At 39.3% G+C, this 14,717-nt stretch overlaps 1 protein-coding gene across 11 annotated transcripts in view; it reads right to left on the reverse strand.

Moving 5' to 3' along the window:
• Nucleotides 1–14,717, reverse strand: part of ptprsa (protein tyrosine phosphatase receptor type Sa) — a 228,539-nt gene that overhangs the window by 50,156 nt on the left and 163,666 nt on the right. For 10 of the 11 annotated variants that reach the window (XM_034146584.1, XM_034146591.1, XM_034146593.1 and 7 more), the window contains 5 exons: nt 14,433–14,569; nt 14,182–14,326; nt 7,228–7,548; nt 5,041–5,234; nt 2,404–2,521 (listed from right to left, as the gene is read on the reverse strand). In XM_034146584.1, coding sequence (XP_034002475.1) covers nt 2,404–2,521; nt 5,041–5,234; nt 7,228–7,548; nt 14,182–14,326; nt 14,433–14,569 — 915 coding nt within the window. The remainder of the gene's footprint in view (nt 1–2,403; nt 2,522–5,040; nt 5,235–7,227; nt 7,549–14,181; nt 14,327–14,432; nt 14,570–14,717) is intronic. The other variant, XM_034146594.1, reaches the window with a different exon arrangement.

Below are 14,717 nucleotides of genomic sequence, written 5' to 3' on the forward strand. Positions count from 1 at the left end.
TCCCTAAATCTTCCATTCTCAAAACACTTCTTAAGTCTTTGCTTGTACTTTAGGCTCAGAGGTACATGTATTGTGGCTTATTCATAATTTAGGCTACTTGTAAAGTGTTATGTTTTGTAGCATGCTGTTTCATTTTGTTTTGAGTTTGTTGTTGGTAAGTTTGACTTTGTTTTCTTTCCCAACACTTTCCTCTTATAGAGGACAATGTCTTTTTTCCACTGAAACCTGAAAAGATGATGCTTATATTGATTGCTGCTGCTTTCAACCCAGTGAACTACTCTATAATGTGAAGATAGGATGCCAGAAAAACATTTCCAGACATAAACATTTTAATCTTTTGTCAATAAAGTCATATTCAGGCCCCCTCTAAAACATTGTCTCGCATTGACCATTTTCAAAGCAAGACAATGGAAAGTATGAATCATGAAAAGGCCATTTTTAAACCTGGCCACAGAATGACTGTTGTTTGTCTGTGTCCACAAATACGTGCACAGTTGTACTTGTTGTTCTATCCTAAATAAATCCTGTGGTTGATTCTTTTTCACCAGAGAGGTTTTTCTGGAATGTCTTGAAGAGGAAAACACTTGATTTGATTTGAATCAAATTTGAAGCCTTTACTTTTGTCATAATGTTTTGTATTGATGTTGCTTTTTAGGACTTAAAAGACTATGATGTCATGCTTGTCTTCAAGTAGATAGTTTAACAGCTGTCGCATAAGTTCTTTGTGTTTGTGTTTTAAAAGTACAAACATGCAGAGAATTCATGTGATAGAATATTTCATGTATTTGCATCACACTTTTAAAGTGTGCCTGCTTAGTTAAACAAGGGTAAACCACATGAAAGAGCAGTCTTGCAGGACTTTTAAATAATATATTTAAATGATAGTCCTAAGAAAAGCTTGTTTGTCTACAATGACACTGGTCTTTGTAATTATATAAGCCTGTATAATTCAATCCTTTTGTCATATTAGTTCCCTTTGTTTGTTCCAACTGGTATTTCAGAAATCCCATAACATAACATAACAAGCAGGAACATTCCCTATCCACTATTCCATCCTAACATCCCTTCAAACAAGCAAAACAACCACTTTACCAGCGAGAAAAACGCTTCTCCTAACCTCTCACCCCTTCCCTTATTCCATTTATCGTGGCCCCCTGGCATAAACCTTTTCTTTACACTTCAATGATAAAAAGACGAGGCTTTCCCTCCGAGGGACAGACGGAGTGCACTCGACTGACATATCAGTCAGCGGTCCCTGACAGGAGGATGGAGAGTGACACCACTCACTTCAGCCCCTGTCACCTGTAACACACACACCTGCCAGGATCTGGGAAATGTGCCTTTGATTGTGTGTGCGTTTGTTTGGGAGGATGCTTTATGTGTGTTTATCTATTGATGTGTTGGGTTTTATGTTTGTGTGTGCGTTGGTTTGGGAGGATGCTTTATGTGTGTTTATCTATTGATGTGTTGGGTTTTATGCTTGTGCTGTATAGGTCTGCACACAATTTAAGTGTGTGATCAACGGTGGAGACTGCAAGTGCTCCTGAATATGTGTGAGTCAGAAGGTAAGTATGCATGTGTGTTTGTACATAAGTATGCATGCAGTTGTGTACATATTGGATCTCTGAAGCCTTCGAATGCCGACTGGCACAGATGCTTGCACAAAGGAAGCTCCTCTCTTGGCTTGACGCCTTCAATTCTGTCAAGGTAGGTTTTCACACTCTGAGGCAGCCAGCCTCACAGGTTTAGATCATGTTCATGGTATCTAAGCCGCTAGCTCCAAAACAGGCTCAAACGGTCCAGTTAAACTGGTGTGCCTACCTGTGGTAACAAGGGGAAAAAGTGAAGAAGACAAGGCTTTGTAGTGTGCAGGCATTAGCCTCCAGTATTTCATCCTTAAAGCTCAAACCAAAGACCCAACAGGGGCTTTCAAGCTGTCATAATCTGTCTGAAAATCTACCACGTACCTCATACCAACTCCTTGATCTCTAAGAATCTTTTGATAGTCTTCTGAACATGATTCAAATAATAAATGCTACCCTGGTAGGAGCAAACAACTCAACTGACTGAACTGTTCTTGCATCCAGATATTGCTTAGAAAGGTTTATTTTGAAAAATGTATTGGATACATTTTAGAAGTTGAAAATGAATGTTAATTTAAAATCATGTATTTCAAAAGCAATAATCTTGACTAGAGACATGCCTTTGATACGGATGCGTAATTAATTACATATGAGAAACTTGTGCATCTGTCCATCTCTTCTTTTCCATGTTCGGATCAGTTAAACAGTGAATGTTAACAGCTGGATGTGAACGATGACTAACCCCACGCAACCTTTATTGCCGTATATACAAAACTTCTGATAAAAAGCCAACTAATAAATTGTATATTTTTGTACTAACCTGCGCCTTTGGTCACCACCAGTTTTGGTTTGCTCCGGGCTCCATCCCCCTTGGTGGTGTAAGCTGCCACCGTGATGGAGTAAGTGGTGTCTGGCTTGAGTCCTCCAATGCCCATTTCCTATGGGAGACAGGAACAGGAAGATGTCAAAATGTGTCATGAATCTTTTAGGATTTGACCTCCTTCATGCAGCTCAAACTTCCTTATGCAGCATGTTAATCTAGGTGAAGTGTCTCCCAGTCCTCTTTATTGAAATCCACTTGGCATGCATTAAATGTAATGTTTTGCTTCCACGTAATAGAAGACCATGCCATTAAGTAAATCCTTAGAGTTTCCATGGTGGAGTTGGGACATTAGGTATGTAAATGGAAAGCATCCCTTCATATTCCTTTAGCAATATTCCAATCAACAACTTAACTTTGCGATAAATGCATGCTGAATACATCCTGCCCAATCGCTGGCAGTTTTTACCTCAGCCATTAAGTTTCCTCGAGTCCTCTTCAAAGAGAGGCTTCCGATCAATTCTAATGAATCTTTCAGGCGAGCAGGTTTGAACGCATGCAGAATGAGGTTTTTAACAGGCTGGTTGGCAGAGGGATGGGAGAGGTCAATAAAGGTAAATGAGCTTTAAGTACTGTCTTGCACTTGAGATGGTGTTCACGTAATGCAGATGGACTGGGGCTTTCAAATGCAGGTTCAAAATAAGGGTACATTTTTGGGAGAAAACTGCAGTCGTGAACAATCCTCAGAGATGCGATGAGGATTTCGAGTAGGTTTCAAGAGCCATACATACTGTACATGGCCCAAATGTACAAGGGTCTCAATATTTCTAATTAACGAGATACAAAAACGTATAAGCACAGTAATTCTACAGCACCACATTGAAAACTAAAATGATATTGTTTTAACACACACAAAAAAAGAAAAAACACACACCACCAAAGACCAAACACACTGTATCAACACACAGCATGACACTAGTAGTATTAGCATTCCAGGCACAGTGGGCAGTGGATATTGCATCAGCCATCATTTTTTAAACTAGCTGGCAATAGAAGTTTGTCTTTTTTTACCTTAGCAGCATAAAGAGATATTGTAAAAGGATGGCTGGCCAGACAGCTGAGGTGAAACCTCTGAGCTACTTTACTATCCAAACTTATTAAATAAAGATATGAGTGGTTGTGTAAACCATGAATTCAACCGGGAAGATGCAATACCCACTGTTTATACCCTCTCAGCTACACAGAGCACTCAAGCGAAACTTCGTACTCACATATTCAGCTGTATCGTCCGTTTCCCACTAACCCCCCCGCCAAAGAGGAGAGCGCAGGAAAGAAAGTAATATTTTTTTTAAAGAAAGACAGAGAAAAGAAAGGGAAGAAATAGGATTGTGAGAGATGGGGGCATTAGAGGTTTGGGAGCAGAGGGTTGGGTAGAAATAGGTCACTGGCTTTGTGAAAGCAGGAGAGAGAGAAGCTGTTTGAAGGCTGTGTCATAAGAAGCAGCTGCAACAAGGCTGAGAGTTGTAAAGGTCTGCCTGTGAGGCCTGGAGACATGTGAAACTAAAAATAAGGCACCTCAGTGATACTGTTAATCATTGATAGCTACAGCCAGCAGGGGCATTACGATGTAGCTTTAAAATGCTTTAATGATGAGGTCCTTTTTTAATTTACTGACAAAGATATACAACTTAGAAGATATTTCTTCCAGGCATTCTTTGTTGACTGCTGGGTGTGTGCTCCGCTTGGGTCTTATAATTTAAGTTATTTAAGCTCATTCTACTCTTGGATTCGTGGTCAGCTAAATGCCAAAGAATGCAACGTGATTCTGGTGGCATTTGGCCTAAATAGAACATAGAAAGAATAGATTCTGATTCATTCATTCCAAAAATATGTAGAATTGCGTGCAAGTTTTCTTTTCTGTTTCGTTTACCATATTGCTTTAAGGCTATCATTTCCATTTGGATGATTGCTACTGTGCACGAAAGTCTCATTTTGGCTGGATCCTCATACAAGTTTTGTAAAATGAAAAAAAGCCCATTATCGAGGGTTCCATCACAATTTGAGCTGTCAGTGCAGGCTGATTTTGGGTGAAATGTTTTCATGCCAATTTTTACCCCCCCGAAGGCACAGAATACTATAATCAGCATTTTCTTTGAGTCTTTGCATTTGATACAAGCACACAATCAGACATTTCATGGCAGATGTTGCCATAAAGAAGGGGTCTAGACATTGCAAAAGAGGGAGGACAAGATGAGTGAAGCTTTGATTACAGTTCTTGTTGTGGGCTGAGGGGAAAATAATATTACAGCAATATGAAATGAAATCCAAGAGGGAAGAGCACCCATATCGCTTCCCATTCTCCAGCAATATTTGGAAAGCCACAACAATGAGTATAAAGTAAACAATTTGCGGTTTCTCTGAAAAAAGTTTCTTTGAATTTTGAATGAATCACTGTCACTTTGTTTTTACCTGTTTTGTGTCTTTGTATCATAATTGAAAAACAGATTTAAAGTCAAACTGGCATATTTCCTATTTAATTTGAGCAAATACTGCATGAATGCATAGTCTAGGGTGCTTTGAGGCTTGATTTAAAATAGTTTGATGATTTGTACAAAATAAACTGAGAGATGGTCATACCTGGGCATCGGCCAGCATGACATCCTTGATGAGGGGCAGCCCCCGTGACTCGCCATTTTCCACACGGACATAGTGAACCTGGTAGCCACGGATCTGACCGTGCTGCTTGCCTGGCGTCAGGGAGCGCCACATCACCTTTAGTGCTGTGGAGTTGAGGACCTCAACCTCCACTCGCCTTGGAGGAGCCCCAGGAACTGTTTAAGACAAAACAAAAACTTTAATCAGATATAAGTGGGGAAGGGAGATAGGAGGAAATATTCTGCATGAATCAAATGCAAAACAATGAAAAAGCTTCAAATCCTTTCACCATTTCTAAAAGCAATGCAGGATGAGACTGGCATATTAAACAATGTCAAGACATGAATAACCTCCTTACGTATACACGGACATAGAATATCCATGAAACATACCAACAATGGGCTAAAATGATCATAACAACAACAAAGACCAACACTCCAGGGTCAATCTTACGCAGTACGCAACACTTTATCCTCCGCCTTTTCAATTTGTGTCTGTCTGCCATCAGTTGGGGCTCTCAGTCATAATGATAGGCCTTGCTTCTAGGCCTTTCCGTATGCCCAGACTGACCCTTTGTGAGATGGATGTGCCATTAAAAGAACTCTTACACTCAAACTGCATTCCATTTGATCCTCTTTTCCCCCTTAAATCACAACCCCATTTCCTCCATCTTCCCCAGGATCATGCACCAATGTTGTTTATTACCAACGTCTTCTCTACCTTTTAGTCCTGACACTTCTTTTTGTTTTACCTGGCACTTCTCTGTCACACGTTATTATCGTAACTACACCAGCAAATGTGTTATAGCTATTGTCAGTGTGCTGTGGCTTTCAACGCTGCAATTCCAGATGCTGTGGTCTTTAAAAAAGGTACGGTTACAATTTGAGCTCGCCTCTGCTGTGGCGCTCGTTGTACGTCAGTGTCAGAAAAATGCTTAAAACGCTGTGGTAATGGATGTGAAATGGATCGTGGAGAATAGAAGGCAATGTCAGCCATCCGTCAATGATTTAGATGTGCTGTGACATGCCCCCATCTTTACTTGTCAGTTAACGTGTTTTATTACTCAACTGCTTTTCCTTTTTGTCATTTATTTTCTGCTATTTCACAATTTTGTGGTTCTTTAGAGCTTGAGATTTTCTTTTACACTTATCTCGGCTTTTGTGTGTTTTTAAAGCAGTTTGTGGTACAGAGTTGTTGCACATGTAGAGCAAGGTGTATATCAAATGCATTTATCTGTCCTTTCTATTTATTTATTGTTAGCATCCTGAAGCACATATTCAAGTAAGTGGATCTGATTTGCAACCTTTGGCACACACCTGCTGGTTTAATCTCCAACCTACTGTTGCTAGTGTAAATGCAAAGTTCGATTTGGCCTTGCAGTGTACTGCACTCATAAATGCTTATGACTCTCAGCTGAGCAATAGGATACAGTTAAAAGCCTACAGATAGAGGCAGGATATAGGATGTGGTAGCTATTATGAATTGCATTTGGTTTGATATGTTTTAATAGCAAAACACTTGATTTCCCAAGTGTGTAATCTGTTCAGTGTGTAATATTTTCCTTTTATAGGGTTTGGTTTACACAGCTATATGTGGTCCTTTTACTTGTAAACAAGGATTTCAGTATGCTTTTGTAACCATTCTATGAAATAATCTTTCTATGGCGCCCATGTTTGTAATGCATTACGTAGAATGCATACAATCTGCTTATAGGACTGTATATTTATAGTTATAAGCAAACCTATATATTCATAATGCTATATAAGTGAAACAATAACATTAGGTCTATGCAAGAACATGACACACAATGCTTGAATAAATCTGTACTTTAGCTCAAGGGAAAAGTTTATCTAAATGACTAATGAAGTGATAAATATATTATTAAAGAGATAATTATGCATTGTAAAAATATTATTATATAATACACTAACATGGAAATGACATCATGATCCATGCAAGAAAATAGGGTAATTATAAGTATATGGGTGTCATAGAAATCGTTGCTTTCTAATGTACGCCTGTAAGATGAACATGTACTTCAAACATGTTGCAGCAATTCCTTTCTACACATACAAATAAACATCCAACTCCAAGGGTTAGATCACAATTTAACTAAAAAACAAAACTTTCATTACTACATTAGCCTCTAAATATCAGAGATGTATGTACCGTCTTCGTCTGTGCGGCAGATCAGGGGCTCGCTCTCAGGGCCTGGGCCGATCTCAGTGAAGGCAGACACAGTGATGCGGTACTGGGTCCACTTCTCCAATCGCTGCAGCAGCACCTGCTCGTCCGTGGCAGGGACTGTGGGCTCCTCCAGGGGCTCCCCATCCTCACTGCCACCTTCTGACGTGCCCACCACCTGGTAGCGCACCCTATACCTCGTCAGGTCACCGTTCTGACTCTTCAAAGGCGGGGGGCGCCAACTTACCAGCAGGGTGGTGGAGCTGGTGCTGCTGCACTTAATTTCTTGAGGGGGGGCTGAGGGCTCTGGTGAGGTGGAAAGGACAGGAAGGAAGAGGGTCGAGGACGAGGAGGACGGGGAAAGGAGGAAGGAAGGGGTGAAAAACAAAAAAATAAAAAGATGGGAGAGATAAAGAAAATGATAAAAGGATAAAGAAAAAACAACAAGACTAATTCAAACCAAAAAATTGCAAAAAACAAAGGCTGAGGCAAACTATGTTTTAAAAATAAATAAAAATCATCAAGCAAATGTCAACAAAAGAGGCTTATATGGACAATGGCACATGATTTTGTAATAATGAAACAAGATGGCTACCCTTTTGAAATAACTAGGGACTAGTGCAGTAAACAAAAGCTTCATGGTATTTATTGTTTGCTCAAGCAGTGTTGTTTTACTATCACAACATAGCAATGTAATAATTATTCAAGAAAAATAAGTTCTCAACAACATTGTGATCTGAAGCCCTACTTACAACAGAACCCACGTGTCTTTCTCCTTTGTTTAACAATACAGGAGAAGAATATTGTCTTGCTATCCTTGTTAAAGCCTTTACTCAATATGCCTGGTGTTTCCCAGTTCAGTTCCAGATGAACTGGTGTGTATTTTATTCACGCTTAGCTTAATCCTTACTAAAACTAAAATATATAAACTAATTTCCTCCCTCAGGGTCTCTGTAATTATTGCAACCACTAAGCCACTTGATTGTCCACATGAGGATAAATGACATACTGTCATAAAGCCAGGACACAAATAAGTGAATATTTTCAAAAATGTGTTTGGTGTTAATGTGCATTGTTAGTTCAATTTATCATTGCCATTGTCTTGTCCATCTTTCTTTAAATGAGCATGATTGAGCAATCCATTTAAAAGCATTTTTTGTAGCAGAAGTTAGAACAAATTGGCATTAACTAAAACAATATGGTCCTATGTATTGTTATAAGCTAGCAGGGAGGTAGTGTTCTTTTTAATTTCTTACAGTTTAAAAACACTCTTTTACTTGTGTCTGAAGTGTTCTTCCAGAAAATATTAAAACTTACACATCTGTGAACTTTCTAAATCAAATTCAATGCCTCTCACTTCTAATCTGTGCCAAGCTCTTACACAGCTTGTGCTCGACCACAGTGTGCTGTGCAGGGAGCGATAACATGTTTCACTTCTCATCCAGAGTTTGGTATTATACGGATAAAAGGACATGTATGAGAATATTTCTATCCAAGTCGGGTTTCCTTTATCCTCCTAATTTTTGTGTGAGAAAATATTCCCTCCATCTTGGTGTGACAACCCCAGTTCATTATTACATTTTTTCTCTGTTATGCAAGGTAAAAATAGCACAGTAAACAAAAACACAATGAAGTACCATCAGAAAAAAGCATTCCACACATAGCAACAGAAATAAAATAAAACCCATGGAAACAAGCAGCATATTGTCATTCCAAAAGAAAAGCTAAAGAAATAAATTATGAACTAAAGGAGGGTACTGGGAAATGAATTTCTCTGTAACCCAGGTGACTCGAAAGAAAGAACCACAACAACAGTTAAGGTTCAAAATGACAACTCATGAAAAAAACATGAAAAAACAAGATACTCAGCAAAAACTAAAAATAATAACATTATACTTAAAAAAACAAACAACCACCAACAAACAAAAATAAATTACAGGCATTGTTTGCATTATACGTACCTGACTCCCACAAATACTACATTTTTAAGACTTTCTTACCACCAGCACCTGACTACAGAGCGTGCTTACTCTATAGCCAGTGAACAGCAACACTCTCCCTCTCAAGCCAGAAATGTTGAAAATCATCCCAGTTTTAAATCAATCAATAATACCTTTAATTTTGTCTCATTTAGAGGTTGTTTTGGACACATTTGGGGGTTATTGAGAGGGAGAGAGCTGGCTCTGTGCTGTAGCGAGGGCTGTTTAATACTCATGTATCTTTGGGCCGGAGCGTCCACAAGACTGTGAGAAGGGAAGCCATAATGGGAAAACTCACTCCCAAGATATTCTTTTCTTCTGCACTTTGTACACTGACAACCTTCCATGTTAAAAATGTGTTTAAATAAATCCCATTTCATAGCCTGCTGCCTATGTATTTTCATAAATCGTACTGTCATTTAGAGAATGCTAACACACAAGAATAGAGAAAGAAAGATGGTAAGCGTGTATTTCTGACTTCATAAAAGTTTAACTACAGTGCTTTGACTGCAGTGTAATTTTAGGTAAGAGAGCAACAAAATGAAAATAACAAACAAGGGATCTGACTATCATAAAAGACTCCTCCCAGTGAGGACGGCATGTTCCAGCACACAACAAATAGGGCAGGACCTCAGCCAAAGTTCCCAAACCCTTCTCTGTGTCCAATGGGCTTATTTACTTACGGTCTTACTGGATTCTGAGCCTTTCAGCTTCTTTCCTCCGCTCATATTGTATTTGCAAACTCTCCACGTCAAGAATGATTGCTCAGTTCTCAATCTTTGTGGTGCGAAAAAGGCTGAGAATCTTACAGGGGCCAGGCTATCACAGTGCACAGGCATCCTCATGCCTGATAAGGGTTTAAGACTAGCTGAGGCAAAGCTTTAATAAAGTGCATATCCCATGAAGGCCAGTGTTGGGATTATGGATAGAAGAACTATACAACCACAAAAGAAGAAACTCACTTGAGGTTCTTTTGAAGCTTCCCAGAAAGAGTTTCCCAAATGCTATTTGACGAATAATAAATCATGTCTGCATTCATTTTCTTCACTTTGATGTTGGTCTGTTGTGATATGACTAAGAGCTCTTGATATACAATCTGTAATGTCTAGTAATGGTGTCCTACCTAATCATTATGACATCCTTAGATAAGAAAATGCAACATACTTAGTGGGTATGAATAACAAACACACTAAATCTTAAATGACGCAGTATGCCAATGCTTTTTGCTATCATAGTATAAGCACATGTGTGCATTTGAATAGTTTTTTCATTAGAAGCCTTGGATGACAGGATGTTCATAGATCATTATGGAATTAATCCCCCCGATGCCAAATGGCCATGCTGTGGCTCACACAAATATTCCAATATTTCTAAAAACCACCCGCAATTACAGTAAGTGGGCGGGCTAAACTGCTTGTTTGGCTAAATACAGAGGATTAAGAATCTGCCACTTTAATTTGAGAGATAGATGACGGGCTACTGGCAGGTTCTAGGTATAATCTAAATGTGTAACAAAGCCTGACAATCCAGGGGCCTGGCTCATAGCTCATCGCAAAGCATGAAATTAATTCTGATGCTATGAAATGGGATTCTTATCTGACACTCTAGGGCCGTGCAGTCCCCTAACACCCACTCCCAGGGTCCATCTTAGGTCCTATATGGCTTGCGACTGGGTTACAGCTCGAAGAATGGGGGGAGCCCTCCCAGCTCTCGGGTTGTGGACACACTCCGGCCACGTCTGAACAGTCTCACAAATGTGTTTTCTCAACCTGGTCTTATTATGGCAGCATACCAAAAGAGGCCTTGCTTCTGAATGAGGGCTACTGTTGCCAGTAAAAAACTCGTGAATTGGTTTCAGCCTGCTGGATTATCGATTGAAAGACCAATAGAATAGTTGTGGAGATCTTTAATTTGAGAAGATACTTGCACGTTGGAGTAAATAAGCATGAAAATGATTTTTTTTATGGCAGTAACTTTTTACGAGTTTGTGACAGAGTAGTCCCCATGACAAAAGCCCCTGGTAATGCTGCTTGGACTGAGCACTTCAACAAACTGCGCACATTTTGTACCACAAACAATGGACAATAAAGCAAACATAAAGCACATCATGTTGTCTGGCTTACTTTTTACTTAGTGGAAAAGGGTTTCAGTCTGCTTGATAAGCATTGGGTTCAAATTCAGCTTAAAAAGGTTCTGGAAGGCTGCAAGGAGAAAATGGCCCCAACAAAGCAAAAAGCCAATAAAACAATGTCAAATTGTGTACAGTCATTTCTCTGTTGTCTGATTTGATTAAATAATCATTTTTATTTAATGCTGTGTGTTTGACTTTTGTTGGTGTATTCTATGGGCCTATGGTACCCCAGACACTACAGTTTATTTTTTGACCTAAGGACATTGTGTTTGTTAACTTGTGTGTCCATGTGTGGCCTACAGGCTCCTTTTTATTACATAAATAACGTGACTTTCTTCTGGTGTCTTTCCAAAAGGCTGACAGTTTAAACTGTTTTACTGCACTGTAGACACTCCATTTAAGCTATATATGTCACAATATCTTTATTGACTTGGATAAATAAACATGCTGCTATTCCTGACCTGTAAGACAAGCCAAACAGCAGACACGTCAGTTTAATATTTAACCGTGTCATTAGGAATGCTTACTCTATGCATTCAATTTTCTGTTAGTGTTTCAGAAAAAAACCAACAGTTGGATTAATTAATATGTAAAGGTCTTTAAGGTTATGGCAGACTGAATCCCTTAACCACGCAATCACTTACCTCAACGGATCCAACAGATCAAGTTATTTTTTGTGTTGTGGGAAATATTTTACTTCGTCTTACTTTGTATGGGACTTTTCTGACCTCAGCAATGACAAACCAATGGATGTGTATCCCATTTGCAAAAGAAACTTGTGATATATTTTGACGGAGGAGCCCCTTGTCTCGAGACTTGAAAAAAGCCATCAGTTTGACTTCTTTGTTGAATGGGCAAAGGTATAGTTTTGTCTGCTCTGCCTTCAGTGTAGTTGCCTGTGTCTGTCGTGGACTTGGGTTCATGCAAGAACCCGACTCGGGCATGAAAATAGCAGCAAGCTACAGTTTGGAATGATGTCAAACCGCTATTATTTTTGAATAACCCCGAAAGTAATAATAAAAAAAAAAAAATCCAACCCAAATATTATTTTTCAAAAGACTCAACATAAAAGGAGGAGGACACAAAGTGAGAAAGGAGATGTCAAGCCATTCCAAGGAGAGCTTTTGTTCCATTGTACAGGGGAACAGGTGGCAAATAGAGAAACACAGCTGGAAGAGTGTGATGTGAGAGGAAGAGAGGAGTGTATCCAATCCAATTAGCTTGTGGTTTACCAGTCAAGAACAAATGCAAGGAGGTAAGGAAATCACAAACACACATCGACAGGTGAAGATGTGCACACACACTCGAGAGACAGGAATGGTACTGAATGAACAGAAAATTATTCTCATGCTTGGAATGATCAAAGATCCACAGTGCAGTGATAGTTTCTCAACAGCTACCCCAGTGGGCAGGAGTGAATGTCACATGCAACTGGCGCTCTCCTCAGTGACTCTGCACTGTGTAGCCCTGCTGCCCAGCAGTACCAAAAAGAACTGTGAAGTGGTTGTTCCAAAGCCCCCACAGCCGGATGTGGGGGTACATCCAACAAGTTGCACTGGTAGAAACAGAAAATGTGTTAAAAGAGGTCTACTCCCACCGCCATGGCTCTCCTATGTCCCAGTAAAGGTCCTTGCCAATTTATTTACGGTAAAGACAGCCACTCCCACAATGAATCTATGCATTTATCTTTATCCCTGCCTTTATATATTCTGTATCTGCAGGATCCACAATATCAACCTCAGTGCAGCAACTAATCCCCTAAACCTGGCTGCATTTTCACGGCTCTGTACCATTAATGCATTAAATGTCAATACACAATGTCATTGTTAATCTTTGTGTGCTGTGTAAACCCAAAAGACATGAATTTCATACCCTGTCATCCCTACAGTTCCTTGGCTACTATTGGATATTTGATTGGATAAGCTGTGTGTATTTTCTTTCCCCACAGCGTGCACTACTGCAAGTTATTATATCACTAATGTTATTTTTAGCAGGGTGGTTTTAAATAATTCAGTTGTGTTCCTGCCTTCTGTAAAATAAAATAATCAGGGCAGAACTGATATACTGGAATACATTCAGGAAGTTGGCATGCAAGTATTTTGGTGACTGCTGATTGTGTTTTTCTTTAATGAGTAAACTCAACAGCAAATTCCCCATCTCCAATTTGAATACAGTTCATATGAGAGCCTTGGCGGTCACAGAGGAGAGCTGACATTTTTTGTGTCTCTGTCACACGGAAGAAAGTGCACTTGCTGTTGACAAAGGAAAAGCAAATATGAATAAATGTGAAAGGGGTAAAAATAAACGGCCACAATTGTAAGTGTACGCATAATTCATTTACACTCATGCATTGTTGGCACTAGAGTCACCTTATAAAATAAGGTAATTCTAAAATGAAAAGGTTGTAAAAAACTAACTTTAGCCATTTGTAGCCTAATTTTAACCTTAAATCACCAAAAAACGTAAATGTTGGTCTACATAAGTTATCATACTAATATTGTTACACTGAGGTTAACATAATCAAGATGCATGTTTTAGAATGAAGTCAATGACACATTAGTTAAGTCAGCTTGTTATGTAGTTCAATATCTGAATCAGCTTTGAACCCTGATCATGTCCAAGATAACACAGTCATAGTTCAAAGGGGATGGTGCCGTTGACATCACAGGAAATACCATTGACAATCTCTAGTAAAAGAAAATGCGCACATAACCTCATTAGAATTCACTTCAAACAAGGCATAAAATCATTTTACTGCTTTCCTGGAGAAAATGCTTGTTAGCCAACCCACAGAGAAGATGAGAGAAAACCAAATAAAGGGCTACATACTGGCTTGCAAGGTCTTCTGTGTTATTTCATTGGTGAAGGCTCCAATGCCTTTGTTAGAGATGGCTGCCATGGAGAAGTGGTACTCAGTGTTTGGGCGGAGATTTCCCACAACATATGAAGATGCGGGCCCAAATGTTTTCTTCATCTATTGAGCGAGAGCGATGTTATTGACAATGTTAGATCATGAAAGGATGATGTACATCTGTCAGTGCGAAAAGTATTGAAAAAAGAAAAGACAATTTCATTCTTACCTGGGTCCCAAAGCGGCCTTCCCTGTAGCGAAGTTCATAGTTTACAATTCCTTCTTTCTCATAGGCTGCTTCCCAGGTTAGTTCAATGCTGGTATCGGACACAGCACCAACCTGAAATTTGGATGGTTGACCTGGAACTGAAGAACATAGCAGGACGTTGAAGGATGTATTACTAGACATTTGTAAAGAGATAGGAATGAATTATACTGTACACTTTGATACAGCCAAACTACCATTAAAAATAGGGTGTTAAGAATGTGTAAAATTAAGTACTTTTTCCTGTTC

This window comes from Trematomus bernacchii, unplaced genomic scaffold (assembly GCF_902827165.1).
Source record: "Trematomus bernacchii unplaced genomic scaffold, fTreBer1.1, whole genome shotgun sequence".
Classification (NCBI taxonomy): domain Eukaryota; kingdom Metazoa; phylum Chordata; class Actinopteri; order Perciformes; family Nototheniidae; genus Trematomus; species Trematomus bernacchii.